The sequence below is a fragment of the Dromiciops gliroides genome, chromosome 2 (genome assembly GCF_019393635.1).
Source record: "Dromiciops gliroides isolate mDroGli1 chromosome 2, mDroGli1.pri, whole genome shotgun sequence".
Lineage (NCBI taxonomy): Eukaryota > Metazoa > Chordata > Mammalia > Microbiotheria > Microbiotheriidae > Dromiciops > Dromiciops gliroides.
This window is the reverse complement of record NC_057862.1, coordinates 284,099,550-284,120,870: the sequence shown is the minus strand read 5'-3', so window position 1 is coordinate 284,120,870 and position 21,321 is coordinate 284,099,550. Positions and strand designations below refer to the sequence as shown.

The 21,321-nt window shown below is 37.6% G+C and overlaps 1 protein-coding gene across 13 annotated transcripts in view; it reads left to right on the top strand.

The window, feature by feature from the left end:
* RAPGEF6 (Rap guanine nucleotide exchange factor 6) overlaps nucleotides 1–20,928 on the top strand; it is a 210,147-nt gene extending 189,219 nt beyond the window's left edge. For 5 of the 13 annotated variants that reach the window (XM_043990162.1, XM_043990161.1, XM_043990160.1 and 2 more), the window contains 5 exons: nucleotides 1,893–2,003; nucleotides 12,208–12,436; nucleotides 13,274–13,776; nucleotides 18,086–18,406; nucleotides 19,649–20,928. In XM_043990162.1, coding sequence (XP_043846097.1) covers nucleotides 1,893–2,003; nucleotides 12,208–12,436; nucleotides 13,274–13,776; nucleotides 18,086–18,406; nucleotides 19,649–19,674 — 1,190 coding nt within the window. In that variant the 3' untranslated portion in view covers nucleotides 19,675–20,928. The remainder of the gene's footprint in view (nucleotides 1–1,892; nucleotides 2,004–12,207; nucleotides 12,437–13,273; nucleotides 13,777–18,085; nucleotides 18,407–19,648) is intronic. The other 8 variants (XM_043990166.1, XM_043990164.1, XM_043990165.1 and 5 more) reach the window with 3 other exon arrangements.
* The last annotated feature ends 393 nt before the right edge of the window (nucleotides 20,929–21,321 follow it).

The following is a 21,321-nucleotide window of genomic DNA, read 5'->3' as shown; positions in this document are numbered from 1 at the left end:
ATAATGTTTCTTGATGCTTTTATCAGTCACATCACATTGAATTACTTATAAAGACTTCATTCTGGAGAAATAAGAATATTACTTTGACTAACAAAATTATGTTTTTAGAGCACTACAAAATTAGGAATAAGAGTAATAAGTTCATTTTTAGCTGTCTACCATTTTAAAGTGTTAAATTAGTTTTTAGAATTTAAAATAACACCACAAATGTGTACAAGTTCAATAACTGCTGGATCTGCAACCTTAAACACAAAAAGTTGGTTAATTGACATTCTTTGGAATTATGTTTTTGAAAAATCTAAACAGATTTTTCTTATTGTTTAACTCAGTAATTGAGTTTGTGGTTTCTAATATAAGCTGTATTCATTGGATTGTAAATGACATTATCTCTGTGTGTGGGCACATGTGTGCATGTGCATAACACACCTGTGATTCTTGTACCAGCCCTGCTAGACACATGCTGTTTATATGTACTTACACAAAAGAGCTGCCTGTGGATATTGAAAATCATCCTGTGAATCAAATTGGATGTGTGCCAAGCACTTTTTCTATAAAATAGGATCATGGTATGACATAAATATTATCTTAGAGATACTGGGGGCCTTGAACTTAAATTTCTCCTCACCTGGTAAGCAGTGACCACTTTGAGACAATTTTTGAAGGGAATTTTGTTTGGTGGAGAAGTTCTTAACTTTTTTTTGCTTCAAAGATGCCTATGGTATTGAAACCTATGGACCTCTTCTCAGAATAATGTTTTTAAGTACCAAAGAATTATAAATTGGTTTACAAAGAAAACCAATTTTTTTATGTGTGAGGCAGTTGGGGTTAAGTGACTTGCCCAGGGTCATAACCCTAGCAATTGTTAAGTGTCTGAGGCCAGATTTGAACTCAGGTCCTCCTGAATACAGGGCCAGTGCTCTATCCACTGTGCTACCTAGCTGTCCCAAGAAAACCAATTTTTTAAAAAACCAAACTAGTAGTAATATCAACCTGATTGTGACTTAAGGCATAGTCATGGGAAACAGAAGATAGAAGAAATCCTTACTTTTCTCTTCTCCCTTGTGGAAAACCTCATTTTCACCATTATGGTGCTCAGAAGCTGGCCCTGATATTTCACATACCTTATAGTGGTCTCTAGTTGAGTATGTTTTTATAAATTGGCATGAACTTTTCAAGGTTGTGTTTTATCTCATGGAGATGTGAAGAGATTATTTTGTTAAAGAGCTAATTCCTTAATGTAAATCTAATATAATCATATTCTGTCACTTCCACAAAACTAATTTCCAGCCACAGATTGGTTTCACTTTTTATATCCAAATACAGAATTTTGCCCTGTTGGGTGGTATGATTGGCCACACAGTAAATGATTATTTGAGAATTTCTTCTCAATTTTTTTTTCCAAAAGTAGTTTTAAAGAAATAGCAGCAAGAGCCTATGGCATTTTATTATTTCCAAGACCTAATTTAAGAGGACTATATGTGTCTGTGAAAAGTTTCTGTGAGGTTTTACTTGAGGGTCCTTGTCAAATTATTTTCACTGACTTTTTCAAGAGGCACTTCTCATGACATATGATTTCAATTAATTTTCTTCTGATTTCCTGAAAATCTTTTATTTTTTTTCTAAATGGTTGCATTTGTTTAACTTGCTTTTAACAACCAAAAAAGCATCAATTTATTTTAGTCAAAGTATTTTTTTTTCTTATTGTACTAACCTTTGGTTATTTTAGTAAAGTAATGAAGTATTTCTGGTACTTTGATAACAGTAGATTACTATAATGATCCTTCATCTAGTGTTAAGTTTTAATAAAAATGATAGTACTTTATAGATGTTAGACAAATTCAGTTGAAAAAAATTAATTGACCAAGTGAGAGTTTTTGCATATTTCCTTCTAGTTGGCAGTATCAGATCTGACCATGGCAGCCAGCTTCACCTTTATGGGTCCTCCTCATGCCTTACCAGTGATACCAGCACCAAGACCAGTGGCCCTCGAAACTGCGGAATAGGTGGGGTTTACTTGCAAAAGAAAATCCTTCAGATTACTGGCAGTACAGCCAAAAGAACAGACAGGATCGAGAAGGCCACTGAGGAAAATAGAAACAGGACAGATTATGAAAGCACAACCAGGAAGAGAATAACTTCCCCATTTAGAAGAAGATTTAGGGAAAGGACCCTATCGAGGGATAGACTAGTGGTTAACAGGAAAGAGACTGCAGATTCCATCCAAGACACAGAGAGCTCTGAAAAGGAAAAGGCTATTGGAGAATATTTCATCAGGGATGAAAAAGAAAGGTTCATCTCCGACACAGCTAGCCACTGCAGCAGGAACACTCACAACTGGTTATGCCTGCAGCTCAAACTTAAAAGAAGGAAGACTCTCTAAGATGGGATTTACAAATATTTTATTTTATGTTAGCATTGAATTTGTTTTATTATTAATACGAATGTAAATTCTTAATAGTTTACATTCTTTGTTCATATAGAAACTCTAGGCAAAGAGACTGGTAAAATTGCATTTGTGAGTATTTCATTATTAGCCCATGTTAGTGCTAAGGTTAGAATTTCTGTAGCAGTTTAAAAAAATAAAAGAAAAACAGTGTGGAATTAAAATGACAGAGTTTTACAAAATATGCTGTTTTATTAATATATTGAGATAATATTTACTCTGGCAAACCATTTATATTTTATATCCAACTGGCAGCAACTGAATTGGGGTAGGATATAGGGCAGAGACTCTAAAGATATTTAGGTTTCAGAAAACAATGTTCCTTATTTCTATAAGCCTCCAAGTATCAGTGATATGGTTAGCAAATATTTTCTACTTTAATTCTGTTTATGGCCATATTTTCTTGGGACTAACCAGATGATTACTTATTTAAAATTAATTGGGGATCAGTTAGAAAAAATAACCACTTGCTTTCAAGAGGGGGTTCTTTCAAGAACCAAGTCTTCACTCTTGTGCCCTTCCTCTATTTAAGTATCTTTGATTTAACTATAGTTTAATAATAAAAAATTTAGGTCATTAAGGAGGACATCATAAGGAAGATATGTCATCAGGACTATAGAATGAGCAGAATGATGATAGCAGTCCCTTCCCTTGGAGTTTTGCAATCTCATTCAGACACTAGGATTGTCTGTAGCTTAAAGAAGGCAGGAAGGAAAGAAAGAAAGAAAGAAGCATTTTTTTTCAGGGCATTTCCTAAAAAGGTCATTTAATTCTGTTCTGGTAACAAGCCAGTTAATATGAGGGAAAATAGCCTGGTACAGTGGAAAGAACCTTGGGTCAGTTACAGAAGATATGTATTCTAATTCTGACTATACCATTGGCCCTGGACATTAGCATCTAGGCTTCAGTTTCCACTTCCATGAGGAATTTGAACTGGATGATTTCTAAGCTTTTACACCTCTACTGTTCTGTGATTGTAACTACTTTCCATTCCTTGCCAGGTTGCCAGTGGATCACATTTTAAGTAATAATTTCTCTACCTCAGTTTTTTTCCCCTCTTTTTAATATTAGATGTTTCTGTTTCACAAGGTTATTGTGAAAATAAACGAAAAAGAATATGTTTAACTTTGGATTAATCTTAGGCAAATTCTTAAACTTCATAGGATTATAAAGCTAAAAGGAACCTTAGAAATCATATATTGCAACCCCTGAGGAAATAACAGCCAGAGAAGCAGTGATTTCTTCTAATTTGGGCTTCCCTGGCAGAACCAAGCTTAGAATTTAGATCTCCTAGTTCCAAGGTCACTTTAGTCACCACTGTGTTGTATATGAGAGTTGTGATGTCATTTTTTTCCTCTGGTTTCATAATATAGAGAGAACTAAGTCAATTTTATATGAAAATGTAATGTATCATAATTATTTAGGAGTATTAAATAACTTTGGTGTGTGATCTTTAAAAAAAATGTTCCCCAAACTGAATGGCATTGTATGTCCCCATCCTAAGGATAGTTTTAAATCTAAGTGGAAAGGGAAGCGATATTGTAAGGAAGAATTGTAGGGTGAAGAGGTTCTTCCTCTGGAATATTTTGAGGTAGTATTTCTAAATGATCATTTTGCAAATATTTTGCATTCTTTTCATGGAGGGTTTGCAAAGGTTGTTATGACTTAAAAACCCAAACCAACATAATTCTGAACTCCATGGATATAAGAACCAGAATAATTTCTGGGAGGAAAAAAAAATAAATAGTAGCCTTCCTTTTCCAAGTTTGAATTTGAAGATAATTGTTACAATAGATGAAGTAATTATATATAGGCTTATTTGATTTGGACTTGTGGTTTGACAACCAGTGATTTAATTTTTGCCATAATTGATCTTAGGATACTTAATTATACAAGTTGTGATTGTGATTATTCTGTAATAATAGCCGATCACATATAGTACTTTGAGGGCTTTTTTGGGGGTGGGGGAAACTACAAGCCTATCAGGTTTGTAAAAAACTATTTTTCATGTCATTCAGTGTGTAAAAGTACAGTTCTTTGCACAATTAGAGGTTGTTGCTGACTCACTTTGTCCAGGGCCTGCACCTTGAATTTCTTTTTTACTAATTGGAAACATATTTACCCTGATCTCATCATACTGTGTGGGGCTCATTCACCTTTGTGAGTATACCACACAAATTCAAGATGATTGACCATAGATATTTGGTTCATAATTGATATTGTTAAGTGAATGATGGCAATTGCACAACAATTAAAGCTCCATCTCCTATTGAAGTATCAGTTTTTATATGGGTAAACTGAACTTCTCCAAACTGCTGATTGTTTCTTTCATTGAATGAATCCACATAGAGGAATGAAAATTGTTAATGTGCAGACCATTTGTCTTAAAGATGACTTCATGGTTTTTAACCAGACTTCTAGAGAGTATCCTAAATACCAGTTCTCTCTTGGGACACTGGTCTTGACTTTTATAAAATAGTACTCTTTGCTGAGACCCCTTTTTAAGATGTGTTAGATATCTATATAAGAGCACATGCTTTTTTTCTTTCTGGGTTACATATTCATGAATGGAGAGAATTAGGTGGGCACTACCTTAGTTTTGAAATGTCTGCTAAAGATTCATTTTAGTCTGCCGTCCTGCTTTCTCCTCCCCATGTGAACAATCCACACTGGCTCCAGAAAATGAACTAAAGGCTAAAAACATCAGAAAATATGGAGGAATAAATAGAATTCAATAGATTGTTTCTTTTGGAAAAATTGAGTGACCAGTTTTGGGGGTTGTGGTTGTTTTTGTTTTGTTTTTGGTTGAATGCTTACGTACTCTGATAGATTTTATAGTAAAATAAGTTTCTTAACACATGAATTTCTAACCCCAATTTGTTTATAGAGTATGTTGGGTTGTTGACATTGCCATTTTTATTCCCCTGAGAACATGACCCTTGGTTCATGTCTTCCAGGCTCTTCCTTAACTGACTTTACCCAAACTTAAGCTTTCTCCCATTATGCTGGTCTAAACACAGACACATCTGCTTGAGGGAAACAGAGATTAAAGACTTACTCTGGGATGGCTGGTGTTTGATGTCATGTAGATGTGACCTATGCTACTTGACAACACAGAATTTGATTATTGAGCTAGTATCAAAGAGAATATTTGGACTAAGGATAGCACAAAATTGATTAATAGGTAAGTGAAACCTCAAATAAGCAAAGGAATGGTAAGAGAACACCTAGTTAACTTCAACATTTTCATCATCAGGCATGGACAAGGCAGGCTACAGAAAGAAGCAATCAAATGTCGTTTATTAAGTGACTAAGTGACTACTGTGTTCCCACCAGCAGGGATGCAAAGATAAAAACAAAATAGTCCATGCCCTCAAGGAGTTCATATTCTCTAGTAGTAGGGGGAGAGGGCAACAGTAACCTGTGCAATAGATGAAATTAACTATAAAACATCTATGTACACACACAGTGAAAATACTATGGTTTAGGGTTGGGGTATACATTAAGATCTGGGGGATTCAGAAAGTCTTCATAAAGACGATGGCCTTGAAGATCCCCTGAGGAGGAAGTTTGCATTTGTGGAGATGAGAGATGGAATGTGAGGGCTGGAATGTAGAATCTCTTAAGGGGAGTGTTTGTTGTGAGCCTGGAAAGATAGACTGGAGCGAAATTGTGAAGGGTTTTAAATGTCAAACAAAAGAGTTTGCATTTTATCCTAAAGCCATCAGGGAGACTTTGAGCTTTCTTGTGACATGGTCACATCTGTACTTTAGGAATATCACTTTGCCAGCTCTGTGGATGATTGGATGGCAGAGAAGAGAGACTTGAGGCAAGGAGATCAATTAGGAGGCTCAGGTAAGAGGCAGTGAGGACCTAAAAAGGGTGGTTATCATGTGGGGAGAAGTATGCAAGAGATGTTGTGGAGGTAGAAATGTTGAGATTGGTGAACTTATTAGTTATGGAGGGATTGGGACAAAGGAGAGTAGGGAATTGAGAATGACTCCAAGATTGTACACCTGAATAACTGGCAGGGGAGAGAAGGGAACCCACATTTATTAAATGCCTACTATGTGTAAGGGCTTTGTGCAAATGTTTCCTCATTTGATCCTTATAACATTTGTGTATGGTAGGTGCTATTTTTATTCCCATCTTACAGTTTTGGAAACTCAAGCAAACAGGTTAAGTAACTGGCCTCTGGTTATACAGTTAGTCTGAGGCCAGATTTGAACTTAGGTTTTTCTGACTCTGAGCTCAGACCTCTATCCACTGTAAGTGCTGGAAAAATGATAATGAATTCTCTTTAGAACAAGCCAGATCTGTGATGCCTATACAATATAAATTTCAGAAGTTACAATAAACAGCTCTTTGGAACAGGAGCTCAGGAGAAAGACTGGGGCTAGATATATAATGATTGGTGTGTCATTTGCATAGAGATCAGAGTAGAGTTAACAGGAGCCTTTCCTAAGATTTTAGATTATGAAAGGGAAGAGAGTCATAGGACAATGACTTGAGGGCATGGTGAAATCAAGTAAAGGGTTTTTGTGGGTTTTTTTGTTGAATCTGTCAGGTCTCCCCACAAATCTTAAAAAATAAACAACAATGGGGATCAGTCGGTTCCCAATAAATTGTCTTTATCATTCCTTCCTTTTGGTCAAGACAAATTATGGAATTTGTTGATGACCAGAAAGTAGTGCTGGAGCATGAAACACAGGATTCTCAGGCCAAGTCTGGCATCCAGGGAAAGCTGTCTACCCTGCTATCCTCTACTTCTTCCTGGTCAGTTGAAGTTTAGTATCACTGGTAGTGTGTTTGGACATCTATTCAGGGGTCAGAGCCTTTTACAGATGTGATAAGTGTATCCAGCTGTCAATTCCTTTCACTTTTGCAGCAGAGGGATTGGTCAGCATGACTTGGTAGGAAATCCTTGCATAGGTGCCTTTTCCAATAGACCCAGTATCTAGGTTCCAACTATAGGGTAGACTGATTTAAGGTTGAGCTTCTAGAAAATGACTGAGACAAGATGGTTAAGGTGATGATAGTTTGGGTGAGTCTTTTACAGTAGGCCAGAAGGGAGGTCTTGATGGAAAGGGAGTCCCTGGAGGGAGAAATGATGCCCAGTGAAGAAAGGGGTTGCCTGGGGGCAGCTAGCTCAGTGGATAAAGCATCGACCCTGAATTCAGGGGGACCTAAGTTCAAATATGACCCCAGACACTTGACACTAGCTGTGTGACCCTGGGCAAGTCACTTAACCCTCATTGCCCCACAAAAAAAGGGGTTGCCTTGAGGTTCAGAAGAACTAGGGGAAGGGCTTTTTGGCCATAGCAGACCCAAATCATCCAAACTTGCCAAGCTGAACCTTAATGATCCCATTCTACAAGACCTGAGGATTGGGGATGGTAAGCACTGTGTAAGTAAGTGTTGAAGCATTTACCACGATGCTAACAATTGGGAGGCAATTGTACCAGTAAAAGAAGTACCTCTATCAGTGTGAACTTCATTAGGAATTCCCCAGATGGGAAAAAATCCTTTCTGATAAGTCCTTGGCTACAGCTGTTGCAATATCTGTCCTGCAAGGGAAAGCTTCTACCCAATGGGAGAACATGCAAATCATAACGAATACAAACTTATAACTGAGCAGGGTGGAAGCTGAATAGAATCAATCTCCAGACTTGAAAAGGAGTGAAGGAATTTCCCAGGGGGAGGTTTTAGGGGCTTGCTTACGGTTTATTTAGGTAAGATCTCACATTGCAGATAAATGTCATGTGCAGCTCATTTCAATTTTCCCACCAATATTTGCAGCCTAAACTAAGCAGTTTATCCGGCCTCCAGTGACTTCAAAGAGTGAAGCTATTTCATCATAGGTCAATGGAAAGAGTTGTGGAGGATTGGGCATCCATTTGGCCCATACCAGAGTCCAGAATTTATCCTTTTTGCACCCTTCCAGTCTTAGCCTGTCTTGGATGGGATAGGACATGGTCTCTTGGACTATAGCCAGCTCTGCTAGGGTCAGTGTTAATTTGGGGTGAGGCCCAGCAGATGTAAAGGAAGACAGACTAGGGATTGGAGTTTTCTGAGCAGCCTGTTTGGCATGCAGGTCTGCAAGGGCATTACCCCAGGCATGGGGAGAATCTTCATGGGAATGTCCTAGCAATTTAATAACAGTCACTGCTGCTAGCAACAAAAGGAAGTTGAGCGATCTTTAGATGTGTGGGACTGCCAGAGGACATCAGGAACCTTTATATTTCCATAACATCCCGAAATCATGTGCCACCCCAAACACATAACTGCTATCCATGTAAAAATGTTCACTGGTTTTTCTTTGCTAATTCACAAGCTCCAGTCAGGGCTTCAAATTCAGCCTGTTGTGCTGAGGAAGGCAATGACGTTCTGTGGTGGTGATAGCATACCCAGCATCATTTTGGAGACAGGAACCCTCAGCGTACCAGGAATAATCTGGGTTTTCTATCTCAGTTTCTTGAAGATCTTCTTGCAGGCTAAAGTCAATAATTTTAATACAATCATGATCCTGAGTGTGGTTAGGGTTCTCATCCTTTATCAAGGAGAAAAGTGGCTGGGTTAGGGCTCTACACCTGGAAATAGTTAATTAGGTTTGGATAGTAGAGAGATCTCTAATCCTGCAAGACAGAGACAATTGGCTGATATTTGGTGTCCTAAAAACTTAAAACCTGAGAACAAGATACTTTATAGCATTGGAGGAAGGAGGTGAGAAAAATGGAATCAGCTTTTGAAAACTGGAAATCCAGTGAGCAAAGGAATAAGTCATCTACATACTGGAGAGGGTGGAGCCTAAAGGAAACTTGAGGTCAGCAAGATCTGCTTTCAAAATTTGTGAAAAGTAGGAGGGGCTATCTGAGGCAAAACAGCCCAAGTGTACTGCAGGCCCTCCCAGGTAAGAGTTAAGTAAAATGTAAAAACAGACAATTCACACCAAGGGACCCACTGAAAAAGGTACTACACAAATCAAAGGTGAAAACAATGGAATAATGCATTTGCAGTGAGATTCAGGAGAGTATAGGGATTAGGGACCATAGGTATTACAGGAATCACGCCAGCATTTACTGCTCAGGTCTTGGACAAGCAGTCACAAGAGCTCACAAACGGGAAGGATCAGAATTACAAAGACTAGCACAGGGGACTAAGACCAGAGAATAGGTAGTCCATAATGAGAGGCCTAATGCCCTTAATTGCCTCTGGAGAGGGGATACTGTGAGATTCAAGGAAGAGGGTTAAAGGGATCTAACCGAATCTGGATTGGAGAGGCACTAAGAATCTTTCCAATATCAGAATAGTTAATGGTATGGGACTTCTTCCAGGGGTGGAGAAGAGCAGATAGACAGGGACTGTCAGGGTATGGGGGAAAGTAGAGAGCTTTTAGAGAACTAAATCAGTTCTGTATATCCTGTAAAAGTCAAGGTCTAGAAGGTGGGGAGGTGCATCTTTTTATGTTTTCATTAGAAATTAATTGTATGGGACCCACCCTTCCCCCATCTGAGATGTGAGAATTGCTTCAACTCCCAAAATTCCAGAGAAGTCCCTCATTTGGGGAGTATTTTGATTCTCTTACACTCTCCCCTTCCCCCAAAATCAATTCCCTCCAAGAGAAGGGAGCAGGGGCAACAGGACACTTCCCTTCCCAGTACCAAATCTTCCCTTCATTTTCTCTCATCCTTTCCACACCTGCAATTTCTATCTTGGGCTCTTCCCTCTTCCACTTCCTAGGTTTCTGTTTTGTGTTGAACTTGCTGATTTTTTTCATATTGAAAAGACAACGCCCCCAAAACCCGAAAATAAAAAGGAAATGAGGAAAAAACCCAACACTTTAAAAAAAAAGAAATTAATTGTAACAGTAATCATACCTTTCAGGGAAGAAAATAAGATAAATGATACCTCATTAAGGTTGGCTCTGATACGTCACACTTGGTATGAAATTGAGTTTGCCTAAAAATAGCATTAATAGGACATTTAAAAAGTAGATGAATGCTGTGGAAGTTTGTAATCCTGGCAATAGAATATTAAAGTAAGGAAAAAGGTTAAAACAGCATAAATTTTTTAACAAAAACACCTTTTGAATATCCTATTTTGAAATAAAACTTACTCAAGCATCTATCAGTTAAAAGTTAAACATACAAAGCCATCATAATATTTGAATTGCTAGGGTTATGAAAACCTGAAATAAACTATCCTCAAAAACCCATTAATTTGAGCCAGATCAATTAGTCTCTTTTTTCCTTAAAAATAGACCTTTATGGGACAGCTAGGTAGCACAGTGGATAAAGCACTGGCCCTTGATTCAGGAGGACTTGAGTTCAAATGGGCAAGTCACTTAACCCTCACTGCCCGGCAACAACAACAACAGCAGCAGCAGCAGCAACAACAACAACAAAGCATGGTATTCATAAAAATAGACCTTTATCTGAGGGACAAAAAGTCCTATTAAAAATCCTATTTTCCTCTTTTTTTTTTTTTTTTTTTGGAAGGGAGGGTTCAGATTCAGATTCTCATGTGGTTGATTCAAAAATGCCATCAAAAGGAAAAAAAAACTCTCGCTCAGGGCCTTTAATTTTTGGGCCGGCATTATTAAGAGTAAACTCAAAAAGCAGAGAGACCCCACTGTGGCCATCAGTGTTGTATGGGTCAGACTTAAATTCTGCTAACATTCCAGGTACTTGCAATCATGTAGTATAATTTTTGAAAACAGAACTCAGCAGCCGTCCTCTTTTGGGACATGTTGGAGTGGCCACATATGGTCCATAAAAACAAACTGCAATCATCCCCTTTTGGGGTACCTGTCAGAACAAACCCAAGTTACCAAGTCATCCATAGACATAACCAGACCTGTGATCAGAGAGCTTTTAGGAACTCAAGTGAAAAGGACTTGAGTTCTGAATTTGAAAGATCCTTAACCAGGCTGAACCTCTGAATTTTGAGTCCAGGCTGGAACACAAATGATTCCTGCTGGCGCCAAGAGTTTGGAGGACATTTCTTATGTCTGTAAGTCACTTTCACTACACTCTTAAGGTTGTTTCTGATCTGTGTACAGGTAATACCAGCCTACCATAGAGGATTTTTTTTTCTTTGAATTCTATTGATTTTTTTCCAACCCCATCACTTTAGAATCTGAAATGGTTATTTCTTCTTCTTCTTCTTCTTTTTTTTTTTTTTTTTTGTTTGTTTGGTTTTTGTTTTTTGGCGGGGCAATGAGGGTTAAGTGATTTGCCTAGGGTCACACAGCTAGTAAGTGTCTAGTGTCTGAGGCCGGATTTAAACTCAGGTCTTCCTGAATCCAGGACCAGTGCTTTATCCACTTCGCCACCTACCTGCCCCTGAATGGTTATTTTTTATTTTTTTTTTTAGTGAGGCAATTGGGGTTAAGTGACTTGCCCAGGGTCACACAGCTAGTAAGTGTTAAGTGTCTGAGGCCAAATTTGAACTCAGGTACTCCTGACTCCAGGGCTGGTGCTCTATCCACTGCGCCACCTAGCTGCCCCTGATTGGTTATTTTTTAATAAATGCTCTCTTCGATCATGAATTTCTACTACTGACGTATAATTGAACTTGACAATGTTCACCCTGCGATACAATTTGAAGGAGAGATTTTTCTCCTTCCTCTTCTATAATATAAAGTAGTAAATAAATTCTCACTAAATTGCTTTGGTTTTTTAAACATTTGTTAGTAGAGTTTTTTTGTTGTTTTGTTTCTTAGGCCCTACTCCTAGTATAAATATTTCTCTTTCCTCATTTAGGTTACACCCATATACCGTCAGCTAAATCCGAAAACTTCTCAGACTCAAGCCATAGTGAGATTTCATCAAGGTCCAGCATCGTGAGTAACTGTTCTGTTGACTCAATGTCTGCAGCTCTACAGGAGGATCGGTGCTTACCCCAGTCTCTTAGCGGCATGGACTCGGTTGGAGCAGTAGAAAAGAAGGATCACCCTCCAGTGACAACTGACCACAACCAGCATGTGGTTGGGTGAGCTGCTTTATTAATGTTGAGTTGGCTGCAAGACAGGAGGCAGGAAGCTGTAGGAGACAGTCATATATTCATCACTAGATTTAAAGAAGGCTAATTCAGTGTCCTAGGTTCGTGGGTCACCTGGAACACTAAATGGTGTTTGAATTTTACAAAAATAAGGAGAGTGAAAATTCTTTTTTTTTTAAATTTTAAAATCTAGTATAAATTTCTTACCCTTTGGACAATCAGGTTGTTGAAATGAGCAAAACATGTTAAAGAATCACTGGACAGATAATACGGGGTATGCACTACTGGTGTTAACTGTAAAATCTGGTGGTGGTTGTTTTTTAAAGGACAGATTAAAATATTAATCAAATACTGCTTAGTAACATTTCTAAAAGAGTCCAAACTCTTATATTCTTTCTGAATACTGTAATCACTGAGACTAACCCAGAATTTTATTACATTAACTTATTGAGGAAAAAAGTCAGTTACAAGCTACATTTTTGCATTTGATTTGAAAAATGTTTTAAGTTGATTATCAAGGCAACACAAATATAGTTTTAAGAAATGCCATTTTGATCAGTGATGCTATCCTTCAGATTTCTTTCTTTTTTAATATTCAAACTAAATTCCATTAGAAAGTTTAGCATTGGCTTTTATTGTTTGTAATTTTACTAATCATACTTTTGTGAGTTAATTTTATCGTTTACAAGTTGTACTTGACATGCTGCTTAGCACCTCACAGCAACGTATGCATTCATTAGAAAAGATTTTTTTAAACTAGTAAACAAGGAAAAAGGCTTTTAATCAGAAAAACAAGGCCTATTGTTCACGTGTGTATTGTTTCTTTAGATGGACACTCTCAAAGCCTTCTGTAGTCAAAGGTTTAGCTGTTTCATCATCTGTGAGCACTGAAGAGATTTCTCATGAACACATCACCATAGAAGCAGCTGATAGTGGCCGTGGAAGTTGGACTTCATGTTCAAGTAGTTCCCATGACAACTTCCAGAATATTCAGAACCAGAAGAGCTGGGATCTCCTAAACTCTTACCGACACACCCATCTGGATGTCCCCATCGCTGAAGTGGAACCCACAAACTGTGAGCCTTATTTGTATCCAGAGGGCTACTCTCAGACAAATAGTCAGCCTAAAGATGGTACAGAATGGGTCCAGTCAAGGCAAAGCTGGGCTTCCTCAAGCTCTCTCTCAGACACCTATGAGACAAACTATGGGACGGTGAAAAGAAGAGTGGTCGAGGATTCCGCTGCAGAGCCAGATGAGGCTTTGGACTCTCATCCTAACACTGATGCCACTTATAAAACAGTTACATCCAGTACAGAGAAAGGCTTGATTGGTAAGTGTTTATCTTTGCAGCACTTTCCGTTAAGTGATTTGGAGATGATGTTAGCAGATTTTGGCTCCATCTTTCTCTCTGGATGTTGACAAACATCTCTGGATGTTGTAGCACTTCAGAATTTGGGTAGCATTAGGGGAAAGCATGTAAAAGCATGGTAAGGCCCTCATTATCTAATAAGAGACCCATAAGTTGGTTAGGATCAAGTGTCTATGTGCCTGCAGTTTTCAAAGTCAAAGAGTTTGAGATGTCATTTCTTTTCTTTTTTTTTGTTTTTTGGTGGGGCAATGAGGGTTAAGTGACTTGCCCAGGGTCACACAGCTAGTAAGTGTCAAGTGTCTGAGGCTGGATTTGAACTCAGGTCCTCCTGAATCCAGGACCGGTGCTTTATCCACTGCGCCACCTAACTGCCCCAAAACATCGATTCTTTTAGGAATGTGCCAGCAAATGCCCTTCAAGTAAAATGGCAGTCCTTAAATACTGTATGGTGCCTCTTGTTTCTCTGAAGGTAGAAAAGTAGCTTCACTGCTGAAACATAGAGAAGGAATACCCTGATAGGTCTTTCCTCTTTTTGCATTTTCATGTTTTTATTTGACCTTTATACCAAATGAGAGTTGTTTGTAGTTAGTAGAAATGTTTTTTTCCACTCACTCCCACTCTTGGCCTTGCATATCAACATTTTTTAGAGTCCTCTTGGAGTAGACCTGAACATTGAAAGAAAAAAAAAAAGGTGTCAGGGGCAACTAGGTAACACAGTGGATAAAGTACCAGCCCTGGATTCAGGAAAACCTGAGTTCAAATCTGGCCTCAGACACTTGACACTTGCTAGCTGTGTGACCCTGGGCAAGTCACTTAACTCTCATTGCCCTATCCCCGTCCCATCCCCCCCCCCCAAAAGGTGTCATTGGGTAAAGAAAAAGGGAGTTTTGTTTTGTTTTTTTTTAATATGGTCAAGTCTATAGGCATTCATTAAGCTCTTGCTATATGGCAGGCACTAGAATGACAAGACCAGTACCTGCCCTCAAGGATTTCAGTCTAGTGGAAGAGATTACATGCAAACAACTTAGTACAAACAAGCTGTAGACAGGATAAATTGGAGATTATCTCGGGGGAATGCACTAGCATTAAAGGGAATCTCGAAAGGTGACTTAGAGAAGGTAAGAACAGCCACTGAAAAAAATGCAGCCAAAAGATGGAGTGTTTTGTTCAGGGAGCATCAGGAAGGCTAGCGTCACTGGGGTGTAGAGTGTGATGGAAGAAGGTAGAAAAGTGTAAGAAGATCAGAAAGTTATAAAAAACTTTAAAAGACAAATGGAAGATTTTATATTTGATCCTGGATGTAATAGGAAGGCAATGGAGTTTATTGAATAGGGGTAGATTTGCCTTAATTGAGGGAATGTTATTTCCCCGAAAACAACTTGTATTACTTCACTAAGATTTAAGCACTAGAGACTGGGAAGGTAGGTGGCACAGTGGATAGTACCGGGTCTGAAGTCAGGAAGACTCATCTTTGTGAATTCAAATCTGGCCTCAGATACTTATTACTGTGTGACCCTGTGCAAGTCACTTAACCCTGTTTGCTTCAGTTCCTCATCTGTGAAAAGTGATCTGGAGAAGGAAATGGAAAACTACTTCAGTATCTTTGCTAAGAATATCCCTAAACGGGGTCACAAAGAGTTAGACATGACTGAAATGAGTGAACACAACAAAACTACTCAAGTAAGCCCCTCTCTTCATGTCACATGGTAGAAACCTTGAATTTAATGTTGCTCTTTCTGGCTCCTTAAGGAAAAAACTTGATGAGCAGGCCTAAAACGATTTTTAACTCATCCTCCTAGTTTATAGCATATGCAGAGTATATAACATTGATGCCTACACCAGAATTCCATTCTAATCACTCATGCAATCTACACTAATTTACTATTTTGGGATTTGGCTATACACTGTTTTTTCCTGCATGTCATATCTCTCCTTCTCCTTGCTTTCCATTCCCCTTTTACTCCTGCTGAGGAAGTATCCTTGAATACCATAGCACCCCCTCCTCACCTCCACCCTTTTGTAGCAGACAATCCTATTAATGCTTAATCTACTCAAACAGTGAATTCTATATAATATTTGTAATTGTATGCTGCATAAGCAATGAAGGTTGAATTCTGCTAGTAGGATGCAAAGAGAACAGAGAATACAAGGCATGGTATTTCATCTGTTCATTCAGTAAGGATTTATTGAAGCTTATTAAGACATACTTACATAAAAGTATTAAATCTTGCTTTTTTATGACCTTCTCAGTGACTCGGGGCAAGTGTTTATGTGGCTCAGAGCAATCTTGCTTTATCTTAAACTTTTAGATATTCTTAAACTTTTATGGCAGATCAGATTGATTGTGCTGGAGGGGAACAGGCATCCAGAACTGTCCAGTGAAAAGCAGTGTTGGCATCTAATACAAAAAGCAGCTCCCCAACACCCCCCCCCCCCCAAAGTCATGAAATACAGGAAAACTGGCACTAGATTCCTAGCCAATGAGACATTTATACTTCATTCCAGAAAACAGCCTTCAGGAGAAGTGTTCCTTTGTGACATGTCCCATCTTTTCTTCTTTAAAGTTGCCTCATTTTTGGAACCTGATTCCACTGAGATCAGTCAACAGACATTTGTCAGGTACCTTCTGAGAGCCACAGGCACTGTGTTAAATGATACGTACAAAAAGCCAAAGAATGAAGCAATCTTTACTCTCATGATGTTTATATTTATTTAATTCTTGTAAAAAAAAATACCCAGTGCTTTAAAAGGATGAGATGAATTCAAGCCTTTATGAACCTTCTATTTTAGTTCTTAGAACAGTGCTCTATACCTCTGAGATATAAAATTGAACAGTTAAATATATTTTCTCAGGGTCCAAATATGAAATAACCTCCCTAAAGAAATCGATATAAAGTCCTTGACTTAAGATGTTTTCTGGAAAGCATTAGAAAATGTTCTATTGTCAGCCTCAGCAAGTTGATGAAGTAATTTAGTGAAGGACTTACATCTCTAAGTTCATTTCACTAATAATTGGTTTTGAATAAGATGCCCTGCAATATAGTCGATATTCAGTATTTGATTTGATTAAATATTTAATTTCTTTTCTCCCCTGGGTGAGGATTGGATAGGGAAGGATTGTCTAAATATAAATATAATTATTGACACTTCTCTGTTCAACTAATCAAGAAAGAACTTATATGTTCATTTTGATATTTCAGTTATCCATTATCTTTTCCTTACTGCTATATAAATGATTAGTTCTTTTGGTCCCTCTAAGTGACTAACTGCTTTACATGCCCTTTTTAAAAATTTGGTTCTGTGCTTTGGACTTAATCCCTGTGTTCTTCTGTGCTTCTAGTCTGACAATTTTACCTTCCTTTCTGAAGCTTTGATATAGAGCATTCAGTATGCAAAGCTCACTTGATACTGTATGGAGATTATAGACTTGAGGAAATTTATTAGCTGATGATTATTTTTCTAATAAAAATATGAAATTATTCATTTGTTTTTCTCTGAACATTATCAGAAAGTGGAAGGATCTTTTTTGGAATGAAACAGTTACATAGAAGAGCATATTGGGACCCCATCTGTATTATGTTTATCAGAGGCCATGTATGTGATATGTGACATTCACTATGTTATCTGAGAGAATGAGTACAAATAGCATATTTTGTCTTGGGGTGGTGGTGGAATTTACATTATTTTATGGGAATTTCATCTTCCACTGTTCATGCAAATATATTTAATTATACAAGTGCAGAAACAACCAATTTTGTGAGAAATGCTATATTGATTTACCGATTTTAGTATACTTCTTTCATGTCTTTTATGTTACTCTTGATAAAAATCTTCATTACAGTATTCAATTTAATTGAAAGATACTGATAACTGAGAGGTGTACATTGCTTTCAGTTTTTTAATGCCAGAAGGTTTTCTTTAAATATCTTATTATCAGAGGACATTTTTGAAACCAGGGTCAAATGTGACCCAAGTTTTCAATGGAGGAGGTTTGTCATGGATATAATCTCTTGTAGATCTTGATTATTCTACCTACTATGATAAAAATTAGTGTAGCTCCTTTTTAGTAGGTATATAATATAGTTTTGAACGAGATGGTTTTTAAAAATTAAAAACAGAAGTTTGCCACTATCATTATATTACTGAGGTTTTTTCATTTGCCTTTTTAATCATTTTTTTCCATTGTAACATTTTGCTTTTCTTTAAGTTTGTTTTTTTTTTCAAATCTTATTTCCTCATTAACATTTCCATTGCTTATTTTTTATGCCAGTGTACTGTGTCACCTCACCTAAGAAGGACGATAGGTATAGGGAGCCACCTCCCACCCCACCAGGATACATGGGGATTTCTTTAGCGGACATAAAAGAAGGACCACCCCACCACCCACACTTAAAACCTCCAGACTATAGTGTGGCAGTACAGAGGTCAAAGATGATACATAGCAACCTCTCTAGACTGTCATCAGCCTCTCTCGTTAGTGAACCTGTGGCCTGTATTTCATCGAAGATCCTATCTCAGCCGCAGTGGCATAATCTGCAACCATCCCATCCTAAACTAGCCGATGTGACTGATGCAGATAGTGAAGCAGATGGTATGTTGACAAAATACCTTTGATTACTATTAAATTTCTTTGCAAATAAATCATGTCTCACAGCTATATGATTTTTCTGCTTTAATTTTTCATTGGTATAAGCTTTATAAACTGATTTTGAAACGTATTTTAAAGCCTCTGCAAACGATGTCAAACTCTTGTAGCATTTATATATGGAGACGACAAGCTGATATCAGGGCTTAAACAAAATGCCGTTACCTTTTTCTTAAGTGGTGTTCATACTAAGGTGCTGGTTTAGGGAGTAGTCATTTCAAAGTTTTGTATTACAAAAATGAGACATTGACTTGCTATATTAGTATTGTTATGTTATAAGAACCTTAAACATTAATTATTAAAATTTATTTTTCTGTGTTACACAATTATTGACTTCACTATATGTTGGGAGGCAGCTAGGTGTCACTGGGCCTTCAATCAGAAGAACTTGCATTCGATTGTGAACTTGGACATTTACTAGCTGCCTGACTCAGGGCAAGTCACTTAATTGCTATTTGCCTCAATTTCCTTGACTGTAATATTGGTATGACACCAGCATCTCCCTCCCAGGGTTGTTGTGAGAATCTAAGGAGATAATATTTGCAAAGCACTCAACACAGTGCCTAACACAGAGGTGCGAATATAAACACTAACAGCTATTACTTAATATTATTATTATTATTGTTATTCATCATAATTATGTTGCAATAGGCTGTTCCAGCTATAAGTCATCACCTTTATCTCCTGAACCTGGCAAATCTCTCTCCATTCCCCAGTGAATAAGCCTTAAGTATGAATTTTTCAAAATGTTCATCTTTGAAAATAAATGTTATGTATAATTTTCTTTAGTATTAAAACTCTTGGAGGCAGCTAGGTGGCACAGTGGATAGAGTACCGGCCCTGGATTCAGGAGGACCGGAGTTCAAATCCAGCCTCAGACATTTTACACTTACTAGCTGTGTGACCCTAGGCAAGTCACTTAACCCAAGTTGCCTCACAAAAAACCTCTTGGCTGGTTTCCACTGTAGACTTTGTCCAAGTGTAAGTGTAGAAATGGTCTACTTTTTTAAAAACTATTTTTGTGTTTTTTTCTAAGCATAATGATAGTAATGATGAGATCTGGGCCTTTATTAAAGGTTATTAATGTTGAAATCATATAAGAGGAGGTTGGCTTATTTTCATTATTATAGTTTTAAAGAAAAATATATGCTAATTATTTAAAACCAACTTTTTTTTTCTCGCTTTCAGAAAATGAGCAAGTTTCAGCAGTCTAGCCTTTGAGGAAGTCATCTTGAAAACAAGTTCAAATCGAAGTACTTTGGGAAGAAGGACCATAAGAATTCTGTTAGCCAATGCTGACAGCTCGCTGCTACTACACTAAGTTTTTAGTGCCTGTGTTATGACCAGTGAGGTGGATCTGGCTGAATTGTGCCTCTCTTGCATGTAGTCTCAACAGCCTGTGAAATCCATACTTAACATGTGACAGAGCATCCACTCTGCAAAACTCACTGACACTGTACATTTCTATAAGTGTTATAAGTGTCTGTCTACACACTAGGCCTTCATTGGGATAATCAGTTATGAGAACCACTTACAGTGTGGAAAATCATGTTTAGTATTATATAGTATTTCTATGGATTTCCCTTGAAAGTTATTTTAAGGTAGCATTATGGTTTTCCAGCCAAGAATGTTAATTTCATGGACCTATTGGACAGAATTATTTTCATGTCCATATTCATGCACAAAGTCAAAACTTCTGCCAAAAACCAAGGACTTTGCAATGGTGTTTGAATCATAATTTATTAACTGAGAGTTTGTGGAGTTTTCTTTATTTGCGTTTGAGTGTTACGCTCTGGTTGGCTACTGTCTATGTTTAGAAGGAAATAAAAATTTTAGACTTACATAAACTATTCTTAGGATAACCAAACAAGTGTCCTTTAAAGCAAGCTTGTGTTACCCGAGGAAAAAGCCAAGGACTACAGATTACAGCATGGTTATATGCATAACATACTAGAATTTATGTAAAGTATACGCTGAGTGGAATGGGAAGTTTTTTGTTTGTGAACATCGGTCAGTGAAATGTTGCCCTTTTATAGTCCCAGTTGAAAACTTCGGTGAAGTTGTCTTTTAAAGAAAGAATCAAAGTATGAATCGATAAGTAAATACTTATTAAATGCCTACTGTGTGCCAAGCACTGAGCTGGGCTCTGGGGATACAGATACAATGAATAAAACAATCACTAACTCTCAAGAAACTTAGGTTCTGATGGGGGCAGAAGTCATTACCTTGAAGTCTTAGAGACCCCTAAATTATTAAAATTTAGGTGCTCAAATGCACGAAACTCATCTCTATGACTAAAATGCTTTAAGCTTTATTAGATAGAACTCTGCTGTTTTTGAAGGTAAAAAGCAGCCTGGCAAATACAGGGTGGGCCAAAAGTCACGAATATTTAATTCCTTTATTTTTTGTTGTTTATTTACAATACCGTAGCATCATATACAGTATATATAGGAAATGAATTTACATTATGTGTGAAAAATCACATCTTGTAAATGGCAAAAAAATAAAGAAAAAATAATTTTCAAAAGTTATTAAAACATCACACCGGGGGCGGCTAGGTGGTGCAGTGGATAAAGCACCGGCCCTGGATTCAGGAGTACCTGAGTTCAAATCCGGCCTCAGACACTTGACACTAGCTGTGTGATCCTGGGCAAGTCACTTAACCCCCATTGCCCCGCCAAAAAAAAAAAAAATTAAAACATAACAACCCCTTTGTGACTTTTGGCCCATTCTGTACGCTTTAACTGGGAGTATAAAACAAGTAGGTCATAGATTTAAATTGGGTTTTTGATTCTAGCGAATCACTTGGAGTACCTACAGGGAAGCAGAGGGGAAATATTATTTACTAAGCCACTGAGTGC